The sequence below is a fragment of the Rhinatrema bivittatum genome, chromosome 3 (genome assembly GCF_901001135.1).
Source record: "Rhinatrema bivittatum chromosome 3, aRhiBiv1.1, whole genome shotgun sequence".
Classification (NCBI taxonomy): domain Eukaryota; kingdom Metazoa; phylum Chordata; class Amphibia; order Gymnophiona; family Rhinatrematidae; genus Rhinatrema; species Rhinatrema bivittatum.
In genome coordinates this window covers 449,771,869-449,797,016 of record NC_042617.1, presented here as the reverse complement: position 1 = coordinate 449,797,016, position 25,148 = coordinate 449,771,869, and the positions used below count along the sequence as shown (strand labels likewise).

At 45.7% G+C, this 25,148-nt stretch overlaps 1 protein-coding gene across 3 annotated transcripts in view; it reads right to left on the bottom strand.

Moving 5' to 3' along the window:
- The window catches only part of LOC115088020 (gastrula zinc finger protein XlCGF26.1-like), a 38,586-nt gene that overhangs the window by 6,207 nt on the left and 7,231 nt on the right, over positions 1–25,148 (bottom strand). For 2 of the 3 annotated variants that reach the window (XM_029595874.1, XM_029595875.1), the window contains exons 2-6: positions 14,135–14,261; positions 11,653–11,766; positions 7,328–7,441; positions 2,530–2,658; positions 480–584 (exon numbers count right to left, since the gene is read on the bottom strand). In XM_029595874.1, coding sequence (XP_029451734.1) covers positions 480–584; positions 2,530–2,658; positions 7,328–7,441; positions 11,653–11,766; positions 14,135–14,261 — 589 coding nt within the window. The remainder of the gene's footprint in view (positions 1–479; positions 585–2,529; positions 2,659–7,327; positions 7,442–11,652; positions 11,767–14,134; positions 14,262–25,148) is intronic. The other variant, XM_029595876.1, reaches the window with a different exon arrangement.

Below are 25,148 nucleotides of genomic sequence, written 5' to 3'. Positions count from 1 at the left end.
TTGGCCTCCAATTTCCTGTGGTGAAACAGAGTGGAATATTCAATGGGACTCTGGGGGAGGAGCCTCTGAGTGCAAGGAGGGCGGGATCTCCAACTTCCCAGCAGGCAAGAGGGCTTGGAACAGGAGGAGGAGGAAAATGGAGTTCTTCCCTGCTGGGCCAGAAGCATCTTCTCAGACTAGATTGAGATTGGAGGGAACTCCTGAGGAAGAACACATGGAGACTGAAGAGCCCCTGTAATCTGGAGAGACCTTAGCCTCTTATTTTGTTTTGGAGTCCAACTCAAAGCTACCCAGTAACTGCTCCCCTTGAGGTCACTTAGGATAAAGTGGAACCACTGAAGGAAGCCCAATCTATGTTCTCGGAATCTGGAGGGGGGGGGGTCAGCGTCACTAGCAAGCTCCTTCATGATGTATAAGGTGTGAAATATACCACAGGATTCAGCAAATATTTATTTTTTTATAAAGAATTTTTTTCTTACCTCTGATATCAAAATTCTCATCTTTTGCCTTCAGCTGGTCACTGACATATATCAGTTCCATTTTCAGGATCTCTACTGTGGGATCAGGATTGTAACCTGAGCTGCCTATCAGAAAAAATAGGAAAATACCTTCAGCTATTAAATAGTCTGGATATTGACTTAAGAAAAGCAACATTAGGTTGAAAGTGAGATGATGAGAATTCTGTGAGATCTGAAAATTCAAGTTTCCTAGCGCAAGGAGCTGAGGACTTTGTGTGGTATTTTCATAAAACGGACCAAGGTCCCACAATACCTTGGACATAAAATTGGCTGCAGAATATACCCTGTGCTGTAGAAGTCCACATCCCTTCTTCTTATTGCTGTCAGTGCGGATCACTCTGCCTCCTCCCCCCTGCTGCTATTACCATCAGTGTAGGGGGAGGGGGTTCATCCTGCCTCCCTCCCTCCTGCCACTGCTGTCAACGTGGGTCTTCCTGCTTTCCTTCCTTCCTCCGCAGACAAAAGGGGCCATCCTGCATCCATCCCTCCTGCCCCCATCCCTTCTGCTGCAGGCTCTGCAAGACTCACAGAAAACAAAAGCCACTTGTTACTGGGAGGAATGCAGGGGGTAGCAGGCTGGGGCAGCAGTGAAGGAGGTAAAGGATGAAAAAACCTTATAGAGGGATGAATGATTTGGATTTGATTATTCACCTTTCTAAATCAGTGCTCAAGGTAAATTAGAAATTATGGCACAGTCGGAAGGGTGGCAAGGCGCACGCACAACCTGTGTGCCAAGTTATGCACATAAAACATTTGTGTGTGTAAATAATGCACCCAAAAAAACGAGCGCACAACGCATGCACAGATCCAACACACTGAGCACACCAACTGCATACAGAGGGCAGCAGAACATGCAGAAGAGCGTGCAAAAACGGCTGCCGCAGCCTACCACACAGCAGGCAAGAAAAAAACCTAAGTGTGGGGCGTAGCCCACCAGGGGCGCCTCAACCCACCAAGCTGCTCAATTCCCCAACCCCAACAGGAGCAGGAACGAATGTCGCCACAGCACACTGAGAACGGAGAAAGGAGGAAGGAGGAAGTCCTGAAACCCCTCTGTCTATGATTCTCCTTTATTTTTTTTTTTTAAACCTTACCTGAGCTCAGCGCTTATTAGCTGAGTACAGAGATGGTCTCCGGCTGCTGGGGAGAGGGCATCTGCCGTCACCGCCACAATCGGCCTCCTGCACCCACTGCTTTTCAGCTGAACTAGCAGCTAAGTCCACGCCAGGAAACCCAGCTACCAGACCAAGGCACACTTCTGAGGGACCACGGAAATCGCCTCATGAATTCTCAACTAGGGGAGGGAACTTTAGGTATCACTGCAGGAGAGCGGGGCTCTCTTTTCCTGAATTTAGAATTTCAAATTTCTCCTTTCAAATAGGTCAAAGCAATCTCCATAGGGAGATGCACATCCATCATCTGTTGGAGACGGAGAATACTGGCAGGCTGGGGTCACTGCAGGGTTATATATACTGTGACATCAGCTTGTTCATTCTCCATCTGCTGACAGGGAAGCATAAACGCACTGGTCCTGAGTCCATCTGTCTACTCGCTAAGAAAGTGTGATTTGAACCCTGATTTCCCTCATTCTTAGCCTGCTGCTCTAACCATTAAGCCACTTCGGGTGATGGAAAAAGAAAAAAGGAACAGATGAGCAAACAGAGGGAAAAAAAGAAGAGACTACAGAAGGGAGGAGAATAAAAGACTTAAGAAGGAGGAGAGGTGCCTTTAGGAAGAGAGACAAGCTGTACTGAAATGGTGGGGGAAGATAAGAGAGGAATAGCAAAAAGAAAGGAATGAACTAGAAAAATCTAGAGAGAGACCTGAAAATGAACAAGAAAAAAAAAAGCAGAACTAGGACAAATTATCTAGAGGCACACAAGAAAGGTCTCCGACCTTCTAACCTTCATTTTAATGCCTCATTCTAACTGTCCCTGATCAACAGAAAGCAACCTCCTTGTTAGAAATGTTTTGATCAGTTTATTACTAGCTCTAATACAAATTGTATTACCTGCTTCGTGCAGTTCCTCACACGTGCCAATGATAGGCAGGTTTCCTCTTTCCTCAGCACCCTGGGGCTCAGTCTTGAATCCCTCTTGCTTAAAATGGATCAAAATGTCAGGCTTGACACGAGGGCAGCCTGTTAGGGAAAGAATGGTAACAATATACTTAGAAAAGTTACCTCACTCTATATTTCAGAAGGGTTTAAAGACATGATTGATATAAGTTACACGACATTTACTCAACAGCCCCTGAATATTGCTGGAGACGATGTGGAGAGACTGGAACATTTTATCATATCTGGAGGACATATTCCTGCTAGCCATATACCCAAATAATTGGCCATTTAAGTCAAAGAAACTAATAATGCACTTCCTGAGTGCAACGAGATGTGAAACAGCAGCATGTTGGAAAATAGCGCACCCACCCTTTCAAACAGAACTTCTCTGTAGCGTTTGGATGGCACATTATTTGAGATATCATACAGAAGTCTGAAGAAATAGGGTGCCTTTTCACATATCGGTTTGGGAGCCTTTTTTTTTTTTACTATGCTATCGATGTTTCAGTTAATCTCTTTCCTATTGTAATGCAAACAAAAAGGTTTGGGCAGGGGATGAGAAGGTGTTTGCTTGGACCATGATAAGATTGTGCTCTATTTGTGGAAGTTTTTTTTATTGTATTCGATGTCTTGGTTCAATAAAAACTTAAATATGAAAAAACAAACAAACAGATGGATGATGTCCCAAGCAGGCTGGTGGGTTTTGAAGAATGGTTTTCTTTTGATCTGCAGCATTACTGTTTGCTTTGTCATCTCAATTTGTTTGGATTTATATGTGAATGTATTTCATGTATATTTTTGTATATTGCTTTGAGTGATTTTTATCTGGAAAGTTATTCATAAATGCTATTAAATATTAAATAAATAAAAATTGCTCAGGTAGTCTGGTGTATAACAGCTTGTGTGTGTGTAGGAGCCTGTGCCTGTGTTACAACTCCATACACGGGAGGGCCCCACGAGTGGCCTCACTCACCTGACACCGCCTCAGCCTTGCCACTGTGCCCGCGGTGGGAGAGATGCCGCCGACTCCCGATTTCGGTGGGCACTGCTTGCTTCTTGTGCGGCCTCTCACCTACCTGATGTCACTTCTGCTTCCTGTGCGGCCTGAAACACTGCCAACATTCTCCGCCGCTGTTGCTCCTGTCCTCCCTAAGCACGTGTGCGTGCCCATGCTCAAGATTTAAAGGGACCACGGCAGGAAAAGCCCCGCGGCCCCTCCTGATGATGTCATTGCCTCGGGCCTTTAAAAGGCCACTTCTCTGGTTGCTCCAGTCCTTCAAGTTCTCCTGTTTCATGTAGTTCCTGTTCCTGGTGTCCTGTTTCCAAGTCTTGAGTCCAAGTCTTCATTCCCGGGTCCAAGTTTTCAGTCCAAGTCTTCAGAGTCCTGTCCAAGTCTTCGCAGTCTCTTCCTGAGTCTGAGTTTGAGTTCCCGAGTCTGAGTTTCAAGTTCCGAGTTCCTGAGTTCCAAATTTCAAGTTCTGAGATCTGAGTTTCAAGTTCCTGAGTCCTGTCCCTGGTCTTCTGAGTTCTTGCTCCAGCCATCTGCCTGTTCCAATTCCTGAGCCCTTGTCTTGTTCCAAGTCTTCAGAGCCTTCATCTTGTTCCAAGTCCTGAGCCTTCGTCTTGCTATGAGTCTTCAAAGCTAAATGGTGAGACCGCACCTTGAATACTGTGTACAATTCTGGTCGCCGCATCTCAAAAAAGATATAATTGCGATGGAGAAGGTACAGAGAAGGGCAGCCAAAATGATAAAGGAGATGGAAAAGCTCCCCTATGAGGAAAGACTAAAGAGGTTAGGACTTTTCAGCTTGGAGAAGAGACGGCTGAGGGGGGATATGATAGAGGTGTTTAAAATCATGAGGGGTCTAGAACAGGTAGATGTGAATCGGTTTTTTACTCTTTCAGATAATAGAAGGACTAGGGGGTACTCCATGAAGTTAGCATGTGGCACATTTAAAATTAATCGGAGAAAGTTATTTTTCACTCAACGCACAATTAAACTCTGGAATTTGTTGCCAGAAGATGCGGTTAGTCCAGTTAGTATAGCTGTGTTTAAAAAAGGATTGGATAAGTTCTTGGAGGAGAAGTCCATTACCTGCTATTAATTAAGTTGACTTATATAATAACCACCGCTATTACTAGCAACGGTAACATGGAATAGACTTAGTTTTTGGGTACTTGCCAGGTTCTTATGGCTTGGATTGGCCACTGTTGGAAACAGGATGCTGGTCTCAAGTTCTTATGTTCTCTTATTATGAGTCTTCAGTATTGTTATGTTCTTATGTTCTCTTATTATGAGTCTTCAGAGTCCTCAGCCTTCGTCTATCCTGTCCTCAAGCCATTCCTAAACAATTAATCTGAAGGGGTTTTCGGAGTGGCCAGAGGGCTACCCCAGAGACCAGCATGGATTGCTGGTTCTCAGTTCCTGATCTGTGTTGAATGTCCAAGTGTCCCTGTTCCAAGTTAAAACTGTCCCTGTTTCAGCCAGCCAGTGCCCGAATGCACTCGCTTGCCAGCAGTGTGGACCACAGCCAGTCCCGGGGTTGTGTCAGTTGCGTAGCACAGGGGCTCACGCTGTCTGTGCTCATAACAGCCTGCATGTGAGGGGACCTGTACCTCTGTATGTGTATGTGTCGCCCTCTGTGTGGATGGCTGTGCTTCTATGTATGTGTGTGTGTCTTCCTGTGCGTGCTTCTGTCAGTGTGTGCATATTCTGTGCAAGCCTGTGTGCGTGTGGGAGCCTGAGAATGCTTGTGTGAACTTCTGCATGCTTTTGTATGCTTCTGTGAACTTTCTTCCCTGCATGTGGAAGCGTGAGAGACAGAGCATATTAGCCATTACCAACAATACCCGGCGTTGCTCGAGTTGTCTGGTCAATAACAGCCTCTCTGTGTGTGCACGTGTGTGTCTGTGCCTGTGGGTGTGTGCGTTGTGTGTTTGGGGGATCCTGTGTGTGTGTGTGCCTGTGTATGTGTGTCTCTGTGACAGTGCTTTGCAGACAGAGCATATTATTTGGCTACAAACTTAGGGCCTGATTTACTAAGGTTTTTTTTTCCCATTCTATGTCTAGGGGAAAAATGCATAGTAAATGAAACCCTTAGCTAGATAAGTTGGGGCAGGCCATGGGCATTCTGGAGTGGATCAATATTATCCAACTACTTTAGCTGGATAACTCTAGAACTGCCTCAGAGGAGTTCTAAAGTAATCCGGAACTTAGACGGCAAACCATCTGAATATTGACAACTCCCCCCCCCCCCAAACCATCTGAATATTGACAACTCCCCCCCCCCCAGTGTTTATTTTGTTAATATCTCCTTTTTAAATTCTAATGCTGTTTTCTCTTGGGTGGGAATATTCAGTCAATGGCCAGTCTGCCAGACAAACTTACCTGGCTAACTTTGGAGGGATATTCAGTAGTGCAGCCCCACTACTGAACACAGCTGGCTACCTTAAAGACAGCTGGATAACTTTATCTAGCTAATTTTAGGACAGCTCTCTGGCATGGCCAGAGTTGGCCAGATAAGTTAGCCACATAACTTAGCCAGCTAACTTAACTCTTTCCGGAAATGCCCCTATGTTATCAGGCTAAAATGTAACCAGCTAAGTGTCCAAAATATAACTTGTGAGTTATCTGGCTAAATGTCTCTTAATATGGACCCCTTGGTTTTTCCTATCATATGTATGCTAACAATACACAGCTTTGTTTACCTTTTTCCTCAGATATCCACTGTTCTCTCTACTACTTCAAACTGGATATCTGCTTACATTTTCTGCTGAATATTTCTTAGGCTGACACCCTCTTTGTTCCATCCTTGGATGCTATTCTTAATGTTGCTGCATTGGTTCCACATCCACTTCCACATACAGTTCAAGTTTCTATTATTTATCTACAAATTCATCTCCTCATTACTTTCCTCTTTTCTCTCCCTGCACCCTCTCTCATAAGAACATAAGAAGTTGCCATACTGGGTCAGTACGAGGGTCCATCAAGCCCAGCATCCTGTTTCCAACAGTGGCCAATCCAGGCTACAAGTATCTGGCAAACACCCAAACATTAAACAGATCCCATGAACACCATTCCTTGGGAAAATCACTCTTAAGTATGCCCTGCTCCTCTGTTTTCAACTCCTGACTCCATGCTTTGCTGCGTTCTATACTTGGAATAGACTTCCTAGTTGGCACATCATACTCCCTTTCTGGCCACATTCAAATCCAGTCTAAAATCTCATCTTTTTGAGTCTGCTTTTAAATCCTTCCACTTATCTACAATAAATATACTTCCCACAGACTCTTGTGTGACATGTAAGTTTGTCTTAACTAGACTGTAAGCTCCATGGAGCAAGGACTCTCTTTTATATGTATCTGTACAGTGCTGCATATATCTAGCAGTACTTCAAAAATAAGTAGTAGTATTCTTTCCACTTTTCCATTATTCACTTTTTTCTACCCCATCCCTGCCCTTTCTGTAAATAAGTCTTAGAGTCCTTATCGATGCCAAGCTCACCTTCTTATCAATGCTATCTTCATAGTATTAGGCCCACACACATTTGTCTTACTGTATCATCGACTAAAGAGCTTATCCATGCTCTTATTTCTTGATGGAATTTTTCTAATGCTGTCTATTTCACTCTTCCTCACCTGTTGACAAAAACTATGGCTTGTCTGATTAAGGATGGTCCCTTCCCCAGAGAGCTTATAATCTGACTGGATGAAAAATGTCCGGGGGGGGGGGGGGGGAGTTTATACTTGCTTGTCGCAGGAGTGTGAATCTGTTCAGTCACCTCCGATGCACGACGATCCATAAAATCTAGTTCTTCCTCTTGTTTAACGCTCAGTGAGAATACAGATGTTACAATCGGATGGCCTGAAATCACAAAACATACTGATAATATATTAGGACATTTTTAGTCTACAAGGGCCTGATATTCAATGCTGGCCGGTTAAGTAACTTATCCGGATATGACTAATCCAGCTAAGTTACAATGTATATTCAGCGGCACGGCAAAATCTACGCAGCTAGGTCTAGCCCTGCTTTATGGGACATCTAAACTTAGATGTAAACATACGGCTAACTCTAAATATCAGCAGTTAGCCGTATAAGTTTTATGGCTAACTCACTCCATCCCCGATCGTCCCAGTACTTTCTTACATTTTGTGCATGTAACCTTTAGCCGTATAAGTTTTATGGCTAACTCACTGCACCCCCGATCGTCCCAGTACATTCCTACATTTTGTGCATGTAACCTTTAGCTGTATAAGTTATATGGCTGACTCCACCCCCGATCCACCAGTACTTTCTTACATTTTGTGCATGTAACCTTTAGCTGTATAAGTTATATGGCTAACTCACTGCACCCCCGATCCACCAGTACTTTCTTACATTTTGTGCATGTAACCTTTAGCTGTATAAGTTATATGGCTAACTGACTCCACCCCCGATCCACCAGTACATTCCTACATTTTGTGCATGTAACCTTTAGCTGTATAAGTTATATGGCTAACTCACTCCACCCCCGATCCACCAGTACATTCCTACATTTTGTGCATGTAACCTTTAGCTGTATAAGTTATATGGCTAACTCACTGCACCCCCGATCGTCCCAGTACATTCCTACATTTTGTGCATGTAACCTTTAGCTGTATAAGTTTTATGGCTAACTCACTCCACCCCCGATCGTCCCAGTACATTCCTACATTTTGTGCATGTAACCTTTAGCTGTATAAGTTTTATGGCTAACTCACTCCACCTCCGATCGTCCCAGTACATTCCTACATTTTGTGCATGTAACCTTTAGCTGTATAAGTTTTATGGCTAACTCACTCCACCTCCGATCGTCCCAGTACATTCCTACATTTTGTGCATGTAACCTTTAGCTGTATAAGTTTTATGGCTAACTCACTCCACCCCCGATCGTCCCAGTTCATTCCTACATTTTGTGCATGTAACCTTTAGCTGTATAAGTTTTATGGCTAACTCACTCCACCTCCGATCGTCCCAGTACATTCCTACATTTTGTGCATGTAACCTTTAGCTGTATAAGTTTTATGGCTAACTCACTCCACCTCCGATCGTCCCAGTACATTCCTACATTTTGTGCATGTAACCTTTAGCTGTATAAGTTATATGGCTAACTGACTCCACCCCCGATCCACCAGTACATTCCTACATTTTGTGCATGTAACCTTTAGCTGTATAAGTTATATGGCTAACTCACTGCACCCCCGATCGTCCCAGTACATTCCTACATTTTGTGCATGTAACCTTTAGCTGTATAAGTTTTATGGCTAACTCACTCCACCTCCGATCGTCCCAGTACATTCCTACATTTTGTGCATGTAACCTTTAGCTGTATAAGTTTTATGGCTAACTCACTCCACCCCCGATCGTCCCAGTTCATTCCTACATTTTGTGCATGTAACCTTTAGCTGTATAAGTTTTATGGCTAACTCACTCCACCTCCGATCGTCCCAGTACATTCCTACATTTTGTGCATGTAACCTTTAGCTGTATAAGTTTTATGGCTAACTCACTCCACCTCCGATCGTCCCAGTACATTCCTACATTTTGTGCATGTAACCTTTAGCTGTATAGGTTATATGGCTAACTCACTCCACCCCCGATCCACCAGTACATTCCTACGTTTTGTGCATGTAACCTTTAGCTGTATAAGTTATATGGCTAACTCACTGCACCCCCGATCGTCCCAGTACATTCCTACATTTTGTGCATGTAACCTTTAGCTGTATAAGTTTTATGGCTAACTCACTCCACCTCCGATCGTCCCAGTACATTCCTACATTTTGTGCATGTAACCTTTAGCTGTATAAGTTTTATGGCTAACTCACTCCACCCCCGATCGTCCCAGTTCATTCCTACATTTTGTGCATGTAACCTTTAGCTGTATAAGTTTTATGGCTAACTCACTCCACCTCCGATCGTCCCAGTACATTCCTACATTTTGTGCATGTAACCTTTAGCTGTATAAGTTTTATGGCTAACTCACTCCACCTCCGATCGTCCCAGTACATTCCTACATTTTGTGCATGTAACCTTTAGCTGTATAAGTTTTATGGCTAACTCACTCCACCTCCGATCGTCCCAGTACATTCCTACATTTTGTGCATGTAACCTTTAGCTGTATAAGTTTTATGGCTAACTCACTCCACCCCCGATCCACCAGTACATTCCTACATTTTGTGCATGTAACCTTTAGCTGTATAAGTTTTATGGCTAACTCACTCCACCCCCGATCGTCCCAGTTCATTCCTACATTTTGTGCATGTAACCTTTAGCTGTATAAGTTTTATGGCTAACTCACTCCACCTCCGATCGTCCCAGTACATTCCTACATTTTGTGCATGTAACCTTTAGCTGTATAAGTTTTATGGCTAACTCACTCCACCTCCGATCGTCCCAGTACATTCCTACATTTTGTGCATGTAACCTTTAGCTGTATAAGTTTTATGGCTAACTCACTCCACCTCCGATCGTCCCAGTACATTCCTACATTTTGTGCATGTAACCTTTAGCTGTATAAGTTTTATGGCTAACTCACTCCACCTCCGATCGTCCCAGTACATTCCTACATTTTGTGCATGTAACCTTTAGCTGTATAAGTTTTATGGCTAACTCACTCCACCCCCGATCCACCAGTACATTCCTACATTTTGTGCATGTAACCTTTAGCTGTATAAGTTTTATGGCTAACTCACTCCACCTCCGATCGTCCCAGTACATTCCTACATTTTGTGCATGTAACCTTTAGCTGTATAAGTTTTATGGCTAACTCACTCCACCCCCGATCCACCAGTACATTCCTACATTTTGTGCATGTAACCTTTAGCTGTATAAGTTTTATGGCTAACTCACTCCACCTCCGATCGTCCCAGTACATTCCTACATTTTGTGCATGTAACCTTTAGCTGTATAAGTTTTATGGCTAACTCACTCCACCTCCGATCGTCCCAGTACATTCCTACATTTTGTGCATGTAACCTTTAGCTGTATAAGTTATATGGCTAACTGACTCCACCCCCGATCCACCAGTACATTCCTACATTTTGTGCATGTAACCTTTAGCTGTATAAGTTATATGGCTAACTCACTGCACCCCCGATCGTCCCAGTACATTCCTACATTTTGTGCATGTAACCTTTAGCTGTATAAGTTTTATGGCTAACTCACTCCACCCCCGATCGTCCCAGTACATTCCTACATTTTGTGCATGTAACCTTTAGCTGTATAAGTTTTATGGCTAACTCACTCCACCTCCGATCGTCCCAGTACATTCCTACATTTTGTGCATGTAACCTTTAGCTGTATAAGTTTTATGGCTAACTCACTCCACCCCCGATCGTCCCAGTTCATTCCTACATTTTGTGCATGTAACCTTTAGCTGTATAAGTTTTATGGCTAACTCACTCCACCTCCGATCGTCCCAGTACATTCCTACATTTTGTGCATGTAACCTTTAGCTGTATAAGTTTTATGGCTAACTCACTCCACCTCCGATCGTCCCAGTACATTCCTACATTTTGTGCATGTAACCTTTAGCTGTATAAGTTTTATGGCTTACTCACTCCACCTCCGATCGTCCCAGTACATTCCTACATTTTGTGCATGTAACCTTTAGCTGTATAAGTTTTATGGCTAACTCACTCCACCTCCGATCGTCCCAGTACATTCCTACATTTTGTGCATGTAACCTTTAGCTGTATAAGTTTTATGGCTAACTCACTCCACCCCCGATCCACCAGTACATTCCTACATTTTGTGCATGTAACCTTTAGCTGTATAAGTTTTATGGCTAACTCACTCCACCCCCGATCCACCAGTACATGACTACTTTTTGTACACGTACATTTTAGCCATATATGGGACTTATACGGCTAAGCGACGGCTGCTGATCATAGGGACACATTCAGTGGCCACTACTTAGCCACATAAGTCCCGCTTATTTAGCTAAGTAGTGCTAAATACGTTTTGAATACTGGGCCCCAAATGTTTGATGTCAATGAGTCATCTCCTATGATCTGAAAAATGGAAAGCCCTTTAAATCCAAAACATTTACTTACCAAAGGTAGGATTGTTAATGTTTTCTTTCCCCTCCCACTCATTTTGTTGAGTGAAATGTTTCTCATTTTTCTTTTTAATCTTCAGTACAACATCAGGATTAACAATTGAATAACCTGTCAATGAAACTAGCATCATTACATTTTTAATTTGTACTTTGTAGTAAACTTGCAGCTTTCCTTTTCTGATGGAGCACTGGGATTGTGTTGCATGTATCTGTAGGGTGCGTGGATCTGCAGGACAAATCTCAATGAGACAAGATAACACTGTGACCTGCCGCTTGTTCCTGAGACACTCTTGAGCCTGAAGATGTACAGAAGCTAGCTGTCTGTCTCTCTCCGTATTCTGCACAGTAAATTATTCGGCTCATCTACACCTTGTGCGATTCTTTTACTTAGATCTGTATATATTTGTGGCATAGGTTAAGATTACACCTAAGAAGCTTTCAGGAGCACAGGCATTTCTGTTCATATCCTTCCTTGGTGAAGGCATCATGGCGCCAATCTTCTCTGCAAGCATGTTCCACCCAGCAGAAGTCCCAGCTTCTTAGGGGCATCTAAGCAGGAAATCTCAAATAACAGGTATAAAGATAACTGTATCCAGAGCCCAGTGAGAAGGATAAAAGAGATATTTGATCTCTGACAGCTGGTTAAGAACATAAGAACATAAGAAATTGCCATGCTGGCTCAGATCGAGGGTCCATCAAGCCCAGCATCCTGTTTCCAACAGTGGCCAAAATCAGGCCACAAGAACCTGGCAATTACCCAAACACTAAGAAGATCCCATGCTACTGATGCAATTAATAGCAGTGGCTATTCCCTAAGTATAATTGATTAATAGCCATTAATGGACTTCTCCTCCAAGAACTTATCCAAACCTTTTTTGAACCCAGCTACACTAACTGCACTAACCACATCCTCTGGCAAAAAATTCCAGAGCTTTATTGTGCATTGAGTGAAAAAGAATTTTCTCCGATTAGTCTTAAATGTGTTACTTGCTAACTTCATGGAATGCCCTCTAGTCCTTCTATTATTCGAAAGTGTAAATAACTGAGTCACATCTACTCGTTCAAGACCTCTCATGATCTTAAAGACCTCTATCATATCCCCCCTCAGCCGTCTCTTCCCCAAGCTGAACAGCCCTAACCTCTTCAGCCTTTCCTCATAGGGAAGCTGTTCCATCCCCTTTATCATTTTGGTTGCCCTTCTCTGTACCTTCTCCATCGCAACGATATCTTTTTTGAGATGCGGCGACCAAAATTGTACACAGTATTCAAGGTGCGGTCTCACCATGGAGCGATATAGAGGCATTATGACATTTTCCGTGCTATTAACCATTCCCTTCCTAATAATTCTCAACATTCTATTTGCTTTTTTGACTGCTGCAGCACACTGAGCCAACATGTTGTTCAGTATAATTATCTAATTCAGATACTCACACCCATCCTTCCACAAAATTGTGGTTCTCAGGTGGGATTTAGAGAGAGAATTCCTTCCTCCTGTATCTTTGTGCCAGTATTTGTTGTTGAGACTTTTGCTATTGTAGTATGAAGCATCTGGTTAGATATCAAAAGTTTGATCTCACAGGAGACACCTCCCAACTGGGTTCAGGGTTTTGTGGCCTGTACTGGAAGGTTAAATGACTCACTGAAGGTCTCAGAGTGAGTGAAATGAAACCAGGCCTTCAGGTCTGTGCTCTATACTCTCCCAATAAGGGGGCAGAAGGAGGGTCCTCAACTGGTTCCACAAAAAAAAAACAGGCTAATCCTGTCCTGGTTTTACTCCAGTGCATGCAGGGATTTGTACCTCTGATTTTCTGAGGGAAATAAATGTGAAAATCTGCTTTGTTTATCTATTTATTGAATCCTAGTTATTTCACACCTTCCCCATGTAGACCCATGAGCTACATTGACAAACAAAATACAACACAATAAATTGCATAATAATCCTAAACAGGATAAGGTAAAACCAGAACTGGACTGCCTGTATCTCATGACATGGACACGGTACAAGAGAACAGAAAATGCAAGAGAGGAAAAATTCTTTGAAAACTTGGCAAGAGCCCATATTTTCTAATGGCTGATGGGCATATTTTCTTCTCTGATAACTTTCTTTGGCTTTTACTTTTCTTGTTTTATTTTCTCTAAATTGTTTTCATTAATTTACTCTATTTCATTTTTTTCTTTTTGGCTCATTTCCTTTATCACTTTTATTTGTTTTGCTTTTGTTCTCCCTCCAGCTCCTCTGCCCCTTTCCTTTCCTCTGTCTCTCTTCCTGGAACTGGGCAGGCAGTGATGGCAGGAACGTCTCTCAGTGGGTCCAGCCTGGTGGCAGTGGCAGTGGTGGCATCTTTTGAAAGGCCTGGGACCTTGGCAGCTGCAGCAGTTCCTGTCAGGTTTGGGATGGCGTTACATGCCAGACTTACAGGCACCCAGGATATCTGGGTGGATCTACGGGTGGTAGATGATAGAAAAGTCATATTTACCCCGTGATATCAGGAAGCCATGAATCTCCTTGATGACCTTCTTGTACAGCTCCTTCTGCCATTCTTCCAGAATGTCCCACTCCACTTCCCAGAAATAAGCAGCGACATCATTGAATGTGACTGATGCCTGAAAGAGCAAACAGGATGCACTCAGCCATTCCCCCTTCAGCATCATTGTAAATGTGTACACAATTAACTTTATTCTATGCACAACCCCCAGTTTCTTGCAGCAGCTTGGGGTAGATTCTGTAGCTATTTTAGGGCACCTCTGCATCTTTATGCATATTAATAATGTACATTTTATTTCTCATTAGTTTTCCAACAATATTTATATGTCTGTGTAATTTATTTTGTGGGGAAAAGAAGCGCACGTATTCGCATAGGGAGGGGATCTCTGCTTGGGCATGTGATAGAGGAATAGGGGCATGACAAGAAGAAGCCATTGAAGGAGAAAGGATCTGGGATTAGATTTGGGAGGATCTAAGATCTGGGAGGACATGGTGAAGGTTCCAGGATCTGGGATCACAGGAGAGAGGCGTGTACCTTCCCTGATTCCAGTTCTTCATCATATCCCCACCCTTTCTTCAGCCTCCTATTTAATTCCCTTCACAAAAGTCTGTATAAAGTCTCTTACAAACCCGTCTCGATTCCATCTTTGTCATCCATCCTGGTGACTCTCTCTCACATACTAATCCCAAGCCAATCCCTTCTGACACAAAAACAACTCCATTACCCTCTGTCTCTGTCACATACACACCCCCATCTGATCCTGTCTCATCTCCTCCAGCTCCTCATTCCCCCTCCAAAACAATACTCTCTCTCACATCCCTGGCCCCGCCCAAAAGTCCCCAACCTTTCTGAAGGACCGACCCGCTAGACCCCTTCTCATCCCACTCCTGCATCTAGATGTTAGTTGCACTTTAACTTATCTTGCTCATTTACAATCCTCCTGACTCTTCTAACCTATTATTGGGATTCACTTCAATTAATCTCTGAAGTTGCTTAAATGTATGAACAGCAACTTGTGTTGACGATTTTAATACTCTTCCCAAGAACCTTTCCAGAGCAGATGATTTTAATTTGACAACTATGACTGACCTCAGTTTATTTCAGTGATCAATATTCCTACCCATACAGCAGGCCACACATTTGACTTTATCTTTACCTCTGACAAATCAATGATCATCTCTGATTCAATTCACACCTATCCCCTGCCATGGAATGATTATTTTCTGTTTTATTTTTCTCTCTTTAGTTGTGTCTCAATCCTACAAGTTAGTAGATGGTAGTGACATAAGAACAGCAATCAGAAAGATTTGGCCATACTCTTGTGTTACACTCTAAGCAGTTCGGATATCATAAAGAGTTTAGCACTGAACCTGCTCTGACTGCTTTACAATCTGACATTCATCTTAATCTTGAAAAAGGAAAGGCAGTACTCATTATTTACTTAGACATGAGTGCCGCTTTTGACACTGTCGATCACCAACTTCTTCTCACTTGACTTTATGAGATGGGTATCAGGAATCAAGCCCTCAGCTAGATCAAATCATTCCTTGAATACTGAACAAATGTTGCGCCTGGAGGTGGAACCTTATTCTGGAGCAGGGTTGGTAGGCTCTCTGGTCGGGCCTAGGAAGCGCCTGCCACCAGGAGGCGGAGCACAAGAGGAGACAGAGGCTAGCTGGAGCTTCCCGCGGTCCCCCCAGGTGGAGCCCTTGGGGACCCGAGCTGCTTGGACTTAGGTGGGCCTCACAGAGTCTCCCAGAAAGGAAGTTCAAAGGTGTGCAGTCAACATCAAAGCTAGGGGTCCCTTTTTCTAGGTTTTCTTTAATATACTCGGACATGGCTAAGGTTTCTGGACATGACAACTGATAGGTTCTGCCTTTGGGAGGCGTCGTGCCAGGCAGGAGCTCTACAGGGCAATTCAGTTTGTGAAGTGGAGGAAACGTGTCTGCCTTTTGCTTCGAGAAAACGTCCTCAAACTTGGTGTATTGAGTTGGTAACCCAGTGAGGGTGGTGGACTTTAGGACGGTTACCATTGGAGACACTTGCCTTAATCAGGTCTTCTGGCACTTGGAACCCCATTGCACCAACTGTAGAGAATGCCAGTCAAATTGAGGCCCGTGTGTCTGGAGTCAGGGCAGCCCCAGGATGACTGGAGGTGTGGAACGTTTCAGGATGTATAAGGATATTTCTTCCTCATGGAGAGTGCCCACGGTGAGGCGGATGGCCGACGTTCGGTGGGTGAGTCCTGGGAGATGTTCCCCTTGGATGGACGCAATGCGGAGAGGCACCTCTAGGGGCTGCAGAGGAATGTTCAGGAGCTTGACGATGTCATCCATGATGAAGCTGCCACTTGCCCCAGTGTCGACAAGGGCAGTGATGGCGAAGGAGCGAGACTCGATGACAAGGGAGACTGGAAGTAGAAGTTGGAGGCCGGTGACAGTAGTGCCCAAGCTCGGGACCCCCATTGGGTTTAGGGCGTTGCAGTTTCCCGGTCGGACCGGGCAGAACTGCCGAAGATTTCCGGAGGCACCACAGTAAAGGCAGAGACCCTCCTTTTTCTGCCGAAGGTGTTCAGTTGGAGATAGTCGCCCATGGTTGACTTGCATTGGTTCTTCAGAAGGAAGCGGTGGTGCCGATGAAGTCTTAGTTGGAGGACTTCTGGCACGTGTAGGATGTGGAGTAGGAGATCGAGAGGCCTTTACTTCTAGGTGCCTATGCCGGAGTTGATGATCAATCTTCCCGGTTAGGGAGATCAGGTCCTCAGAGATCTGGGAGTCTCAAGGACTGCAAGTTCATCTTTGAGAGCGCTGGAGAGACCATCTAGGAAGATGGATTGCATACAATCTTCTTGCCACCCGAGCTCAGTAGCCAGGGTCCTGAATTCCACCGTGTACTCAGAAAGGGTTTTCGACCCTTGACGGAGATGGAGAAGTTATGGCTTGTTACTGCTTGACGACCCGGGTCTCAGAATGTCCGCTTGAATACAGTGACGAACTGTGACAGCTGGGAGAGCATGGGGTCAGAGCATTCCGACAACGGAGTAGCCCATGCTAGAGCCTTTCCCTCTAAGCGAGAAAGGACGAAAGTCACTTTCGTGGTTTCCATCGGGAACAAGGAAGGTTGCAGTGCAAATTGCATAAAACACTGGTTGAGGAAGCCTCGACAGAGGTGTGAATCCCCGTTGAATCGAGGAGGCGCTGAAAGAGCCAGTGATGCTTTGGGTAGCAGGGTAGCCGATACAGCACTGGCCAACCCAGTGGGCCTATCTCGCAACTGGGATCGGAGCTCTTCATCCGAAGAAGCCAATATTTCCAAGGCTCGTCGATGCTTTTGGACAGTAGCGGCCAGACCGGTAGGGCCCGGGAGGCAGAAGACTCCGCCGAGTCCATGGCCTTATCAACTTGTAGCGCCTGGAGGTGGACCCTTATTCTGGAGCAGGATTGGTAGGCTCCCTGGTCGGGCCCAGGAAGCATCTGCCACCAGGAGGCAGAGCACAGGAGGAGACAGAGGCTAGCTGGAGCTTCACCACTGGAAGCCCGTGGTTCCCCTGGGGACCCGGGCCGCTTGGACTTAGGTGGGCCTTGCAGGGTCTCCCAGAAAGTTCAATGGTGTGCCCACCAGGATCAAGGATGCGCAGTCGACGTCAAGGCTAGGGGTCCGAGGAACCAGAGAAGGCCAGAACAGCATCTGAGATGTCAGGGCTAGGATCAAGGCCAGAATCAAGGAAGCGAGGTCAGTAGTAGCAGAAGTCAAGTTCCAAAGGTCAGTCCGATAGTATTCAGCCAAAGCAGAGGTCAGGTTCCAGAGGTCAGACGTGGTCAAGTAACGGGCAGGGGTCAGTATCTGGGCAGCGGTCAGCATAGTCACAAGCAGGCAGATATCAGTATTCGGGCGGCGATCAATATAGTCAAGAACAGGCAGAGGTCAGTACCAGAGAGTCAGTCCAAGAGGTACTACCTGAGGGAGCTTAGGAACAGACGGACGCTGGAACAAGACTGGAACAGGACTGGAACAAGCGATGAGACATGGAGGCAAACTAGTACACACACAGTGTCGATCCGATTGCCAAGGCAAGGAAGTGCAGACAGGCACTTCCTCTTGTACTGCGTTCAATCAGGGCACGCCGCGGAGCTAGGACCCGCCCCTGGCCCTTTAAGGGACCGGTTGGTCTGCGCGAATGCCTGAGGCGGGGCAGACGCCATGGAGGACGCCGAGCCGCACCGTGAGGCCTGGTGCGCTGAGGAAGGCCCGGCGACCACAGCTGCGGGACGCCGAGGCCTGGAGGAGCTTGCAGCTGCTGCTGGGGAGGCCGACCTGGGACCTGCGGAGGAGTTGGAGAGCTGAGCAGGCCTATGCGCGGGCCGAGTGCGGATGGGGCGTGCAACTACATATCAGGTAATTTAGAATAATGTCACCTCTAGTACCAAATCCCTCAAATGTGGAGTCCCTTGGGGCTCGATATTGTCACCCACACTATTCAATTTATACTTGGTCCCCATTGGCCACCTTAATTCAGAGTTTAGGTTTTCTTCATAGATTTATGCCAATGATATTCAGGTGGTTGCCTCTATTGATCTTAAATCACGCAATCCTTTGGAATGTTTCAATAACTGATTCTCTGAAGTAGCAAAATAGCGAAGGATTTCAAAGCTTAAAGCGAACCCTAATACATTGAAAGCTCTTTGGTTCACCAGGAAATGCTCTTTTGATTCTCTTCCTTTTCTGGTTTTGAATAATGTTCTTATCCCTATTAAAGATGTAGTTACTACTTAGTTGGTAAGCTTGACAAAGATTTGAAATTTTTAGCTCATATCTCTCACCTAATTCAAACCTCGTTTTTCTTCCTTAGATTCATTAGGAAACTACGACCTTTTTCAGATCAGAAAGATCTCAAAACTCTTGTACATGCATTAATTCTCAGCAGACTCGACTAGTGTAATGCTCTTTGTGATAGCTTGTCCGTTACTACTATTCAAAGATTACAAGTAATTCAGAACGTGTAATTTTTGTTAAAAAAAGATTTGATCACATAGCTCCACTGCTTGTTAAACTTCACTGGCTGCCTGTTTCTGCAAATATAACCTTCAACCTAGCTTGCTTGACATTCAAAGCTTCCAAATCTGGTTCTCCTCATCTTGCCAGTTTTATAACATCTTGTTGACCCAATTGCACTCTATGATCAAGCCATCAAGAATTATTTACCATCCTTTCACACAGAGATTAGGCTCAAAACCACCAGATATAGCCATTTTGTTTTTCTTGCACTCAGTATTTAGAAATCTTTGCCCTTTAGTGTGCATTTAGAGAAAGATTATATTGAATTCAGAAAATCTCAAACAATTTTTTTACTCAGCAGTATCAGGATTACAACTTAATTTTATTTTTGTAGTGTTACTTTTACTTTCTGTTAATAATTCTTTTACATTTTTTGTAGTCTCATGATGTCCACTTATGTAATAATTATATATTGTATTTATGTTTTATTATTAGTTCTGTCCCAGAATGCCCAGGTCCTGCCCTTTATCTGCCCCCTTATTCCTCACGTGTGCACGGGTACATACGCGCATATTGTGCGGCTTTTCAAAATCTGTGTTGCTCGCACATGGCCCACATACACGTGTATGTGGGCATTTTTGCACGAGCGACACTTTTAAAATCGATCTGTAAGGGTATAAGAGATGGGGCCTGAGGCAGCTTCCAGGAGTCTCTGCTTATGTCAGCTGCGGACTTGGGCTTACTTCCCCCAAAGGAAGGGTTAGGCCTTGAACTGGTTGAGCAATTTTGGCTCCTGGGGCAACAGTCCTGTGGGGCTGATTTTCCCCAGTGGAGTGGGCCTCCCAGGGAATACCTGATGGAGTGCATTCTTTGGTAATGATCCCAGTAAACCCTAGGGTGCTGGCTGATCACCCCCAGAGGAAAGGGAGCCAAACAGGTTGGGCTAGCATTCTGCCCTTGGTGATATTTGAATGTCTCTCTTCTCCCTCTTCCTGTCCGTCCACCCCCACCCCACCCACTCCTTTTTGTTTCTTCCTCTCCTGTTTAAAAAAAAGAAGGGAGGAAGTCGGCAGCTGAATGGCAGACTCAAGCAGCTCTTCGCCAGCCACTGCAGAGGTGGTGAGTGACAGGGGATTGGGTGGGGAAGGAAGCGGCACAGAAAGAAGCAAAAAGAGAAAGCCCTATGATGCGGGGCTGCAGGTGTGTGGCCTGGGGCTCATAGTGTCCCACGGGTAACCGGGATCCCGAGCCAGTGCTCCCGGGCTGCAAGGGTGCTTCCCCCCCAGAGCATTTCAAACTGATGGGAGGACCTGCAGACGCCTCCTTGGATGTAAGGGAACTTCCACTGGCTCAACTCCACTGCAGCCTTAGTCCCAAAGACCCTCCCCCTAGGAGTCTCCCCACACCTCCTGCTATGACACAGGAATCAAGAGCCAACACTCCTCACCCCATGGTTCCCCCAATTTTGTGGTGCTTATGCACCAGGACTTCTGTACAATGCAGAACCCGAAGTTGAGTGTGCCTCCACCCCCCCCCCCCCCTTGCCAGCCTAAGAGATCCTAGGGACCTCAAGGAGCCAACCTTAAAAAGACTAAGGGCTGGCCTGAAGGCTTCAAGCTCCTCGGCCTTGTCGGCTATTCCAGAGCCAAGGGAAGGTTCCTGGATAGGGGATAACTCCGACCATAGCAGCCCAGGGAATTCCCAAGAGAAAAGTGAATACTCAGTAGTGAGGTTATTTAGGAAAAAAGAGCTTTAAGTCCTCATCTTAAGGATCTGGCCTCCCATAAGATTTCAGGCTCTAAGATGGAGAGTCCTTCTGAGGGAGATCCCATTCTCCTGGGGGTCTATAAGCCCCCCAAGCTTTTCCCTCCACTAAGCTCTTAAAAGTAGGTTTTTAACAGAGTGGAACACATCACCAGGAGGCCTCAAGGGTTGGAGAATCCTAAGCAGACTATATCCCATGCCATTGGGGGATTGTTCTGTTCGTGGACCCTTGAGCCGGCTAGAAGATGATGATACAATACCGAGGGAAGGCCCTCAGCAGAGGTCGTAGCCAGGAGGCGGAACAAACCCAGGAGTCCAATAGAATCTTCACCACTGGAAGCCTGAGATCCCCCCGGGAGGAGCCCTTGAGGATCCGAGCCGCTTGGACTTAGGAGCGGTCACCTGGAGATGAGCGTACGACGAGAGTTCCAGAGGACATGAGTCGAGCAGGAAGCCGGAACCAGGGGACCCACAGGATCTTCACCACTGGAAGCCCGAGATCCCCCCAGAAGAAGCCCTTGAGGATCTGAGCTGCTTGGACTTATGAGCGGTCTCCTGGAGACGAGTGTATGACGAGAGTTCCAGAGGACGTGCTGAAGTCAGAAGCCGGAAGACGAACAGAGGTCAGGAGCCAGGAAGACGAGCCGAAGTCAGGAGCCAGGAACAGGAGCAGGCAAGGAAGGGCTGGAGCAGGAACAAGGAACACAGTATCAGGAATACGCAGGAGAGACGACAGCAACTAGCAAACTCAAGGAGAGAGAACCTCGTTGCAAGGCAAGGGAGAAGACTGACAAGCAAGTTTAAATACCGGCGGGCATCTGACATCATCCTGGGGGCGGAGCCATCCTTTCCTGCACTGGCCCCTTTAAATCTTCTGCCCTTGCGCGCGCATCTAAGGTGGCGGGTCCATGTGCTCTGTGTCAGCAGCATCTCCCTCGCACAGGGAGAGCCGTGAGAAGGCCCTGACCAGGCCCGATGTGCGGCGAGGAAGCCGGAGAGCAACGCGGCAGGTAGGGGAACCGTCTGCGGCACCCCGCGGGCCCGATTCACAACAGGGATAAGAATAATCTCTTAAGAATTCCCAGGGTAAATGCCCTGGTATCAATGAGAACTCATAAAATGACTAACCCGGTGGACGGAGGAATGCCCCTTAGCATCAATTTTCCTATTTTAAAAGGTCCCTACCTTAAAAAACGTCTTTACCAATAATGTCATGGCCATTTAGTCCTCTATATGCTGAGGGTATGTTGCACAGGCAGTAGTCCACTGGAAACAGCCCGCTCCCAGAGAACACAGAATCAGCCCATTTAGAGTAAGGCACGACATTCTTAGCTTTGTTAGGATGTCTGCAAGAGTGGTTGCTGTAGGGGTGGCAGCAAGGTGGCTCTTCTGGTCTTGAAATTGGTCAGCAGATTCCACATCCAAAGCTCACCTCTGAAGCTCCCTTTAAATGGGATTTGCTCTTTGGAGAAGAACTGGATAAGTTGGTCAAAGACTTGGGGGAGCTCAAGCCTCAAGGGACTTCCAGAAGATAAAGATTGTGCAGGGGCATGAGGCTGGAAGCAATTTCAAACCTGGGACTTTCGTAAATTTAGATCAGTCAAAATATCCCCCTGCAGTCTTGTCATTAAAGCTCTGTGGTGAAAGCTGGGAGTAGCAATCTCTCATTAAAGCTCTGCTGCGTGATAGCAATCTGATGTCAGAGAGCTCCGTTGATAAAGCTGTTGTTATTTAGAATAATTGTGGGTTGATACTTGGACCAGTGGCAGGTGACCACGCCCTCGGGGGAAATCCTGAGAGGGACCACTGGTCAGGCTTAGTGTAGGAGACAGACACACACTAGTTCTTTTATTAGACAATATAGTAAACCACCAGAGGTGGCAGTAGTGAGCTAGAAGCGCCCGGCTGGGCTGTAGTCCCTCAGGTATTGGAACAGCGATCCCAGGGTGGCTGAGTTGTAGAGAAACTAAAACAGTGAGTAGGCAGTATATGCAGAGTTCTGGAACAAGTCCTTGATGGTAACACTCACACAATAGTCTCTTAAGGCAGCCCAGGAGTTGGTATACATTAGGCCCTCAAGGAGCGAGTACCTGATCCCAGGGAAAGCTCTGAGAGATAGATGGAAACTCACTGATGTAAGCAGCGATGACTTCTTAGCAGAAGTGGTATTCAGGAGCAAGTCCGGGACGTGGGCCCTCGAGGAGCGAGTACCAGTCCAGACTGCAACCTGAAAAGAGAAAGAGAGAGCGAGGCCCCTGAGGATCGGGTACCTCTGGTGAAGTCCAAGGAGACAGAGTAGCTGGGTTTGCGGAGAGCGAATCCCATCTGCAGTGACTTGGAGGAAGCGAACCCCTTGCTAACTCGTCTTGTTAGCAAAAACTGAGACCTTAAATATCTGGAGCTGGTGTTGTCATCTCAGGAGGACACCCCTGAAGTTCGCGCCAATGCCGGTACATCAGTCGGGCCGCGCGCACACCCTTAGGCATCTGGTCAACATGGCAGCTTGCAGTGTCGAACGCCGGAGGAGGACGGCCTGGAGACGCTGCAGCAGCTAGCCTTCCATCAACCCCGAAGGGAGTCGCTGAGGTAAGGTGGGCGGAGCAGAAACGTCGGACAGCAACGGACACAACAAGTCTTTCAGAGGCTAAGAAGCCTAAAGATGATACTCTCTCAGTGGCAGCTGGTAGCCGCTTCTCTCAATAATGCTCAAAGACCTACACCCCCCCACTCCCCGATGTTAACCCCACTACGTGGCCGCCTCTTACGTTTTCACCAGGAATGTGCCCAAATCACTACAGGCAAATGGGTTCTGGAGATTGTGCAAAGGGATTTTCTGTGGAACTCTTCATACCATTCCTGAATGCCTTCATGATTTCCTCTTGCTTCTCACAGGGCATAAGATGACAGGAGTCAGGCGGCACCTTATAGACGAACCAATTTATTGAAGCATGAGCATTCAAGGACAGAGTCCACTTTGTCAGATGCATAAAGTGATGTACAGGAAGTATATACAGAATAAAGAGAAGGCCTTGAATTAGGCAGACATGGTGTGGAAAGAGTGTTAAAAGCATTATAGTATAGCCTACTGACAACTGAGGTAAGGTGAAAAGACAATGATCTGATAACAGTTAAGTTCATAGATAGTTGTAGTGAGTCATGAAGCCATTGTCTCTGTTGAGACCTAGGGTAATGGTGTTAAGTTTTTTCATGAGTTCCAATTCAGGTTATAAGAGAAGCTGTAAATTTCACCCTAGTTAGATTACAAGAACTATAGGCTATTATTCTGGTGCCACTATTGGAAAAAGGCCAGCTGACATATTCAATATGTTTTGTGGAGCGAAAGAATGGACGGCTCATTCCAGCTTGTCCTGGACTTAAAAAGTGTTAACCAATGTCTTCAGATACTCCACTTGCAAATGAAAACCTTCATGTCTGTCATGTTGGCAGTAAGAAAAGAGGAATTTCTCACCTCCCTGAACTTGGCAGAAGCATAGTTCCATATGTCTATCCAAAGTGCTAACCAAACATTTCTCCAATTCTGTGTTCTTGGCAAGCACTTTCAATCCCCGGCACTTCCCTTTGGACTAGCGATTGCCCCCAATAACATTTACCAATGTAATGGTGATAGCAGTGGTAGCATTATGCAAACACGGGATAATGCTATGCCCGTATTTGGATGATTAGCTCATCAGAACCAAGTCCTTCCAAGAAGCTCAACAGGCAGCAGCCACAGTAGTTGAGCTCCTAAAAAGTATTGGAATGGTGGTGAATTATGCAAAGAGCAGCCCAATACCCTCTCAGTCCTTAGAATTTTTGGGAAACCTCTATGATAATAAAGAGGAGCAGATTTCCCTGACCCACAAGAGAGTCACCAACTCATTACTCAGGTGCAAGTCTTTCAAGAGCAGAGTGTGCCCAAAATATGGAAGTATCTTCAGCTCTTGGGACTCATGATGTCTGTCCTTTTGTTTAGTCCTTGGCTGAGGAGAAGACTGCACAGCAGAAGACACAGGTATTAATGGCCCCTTCACGCCTCCATTCTCGCCTGCTGTCAGCCAGGAACCAAAGTAAAACGTTCCCACTGTCATCCTGCCTTCTCCCCCAAGGCTGTAATCATCACCTGCTGCTAGCCTAGGGCCAAAGAACATTTTTGCCTCTGTCATCAGCCTGCCCTCTCAACTTCATGATCTTCCCCATCACTGGCTGTCACCGAGAATTGGAGCAGGCAGGAAGAGGAGATAAGCAA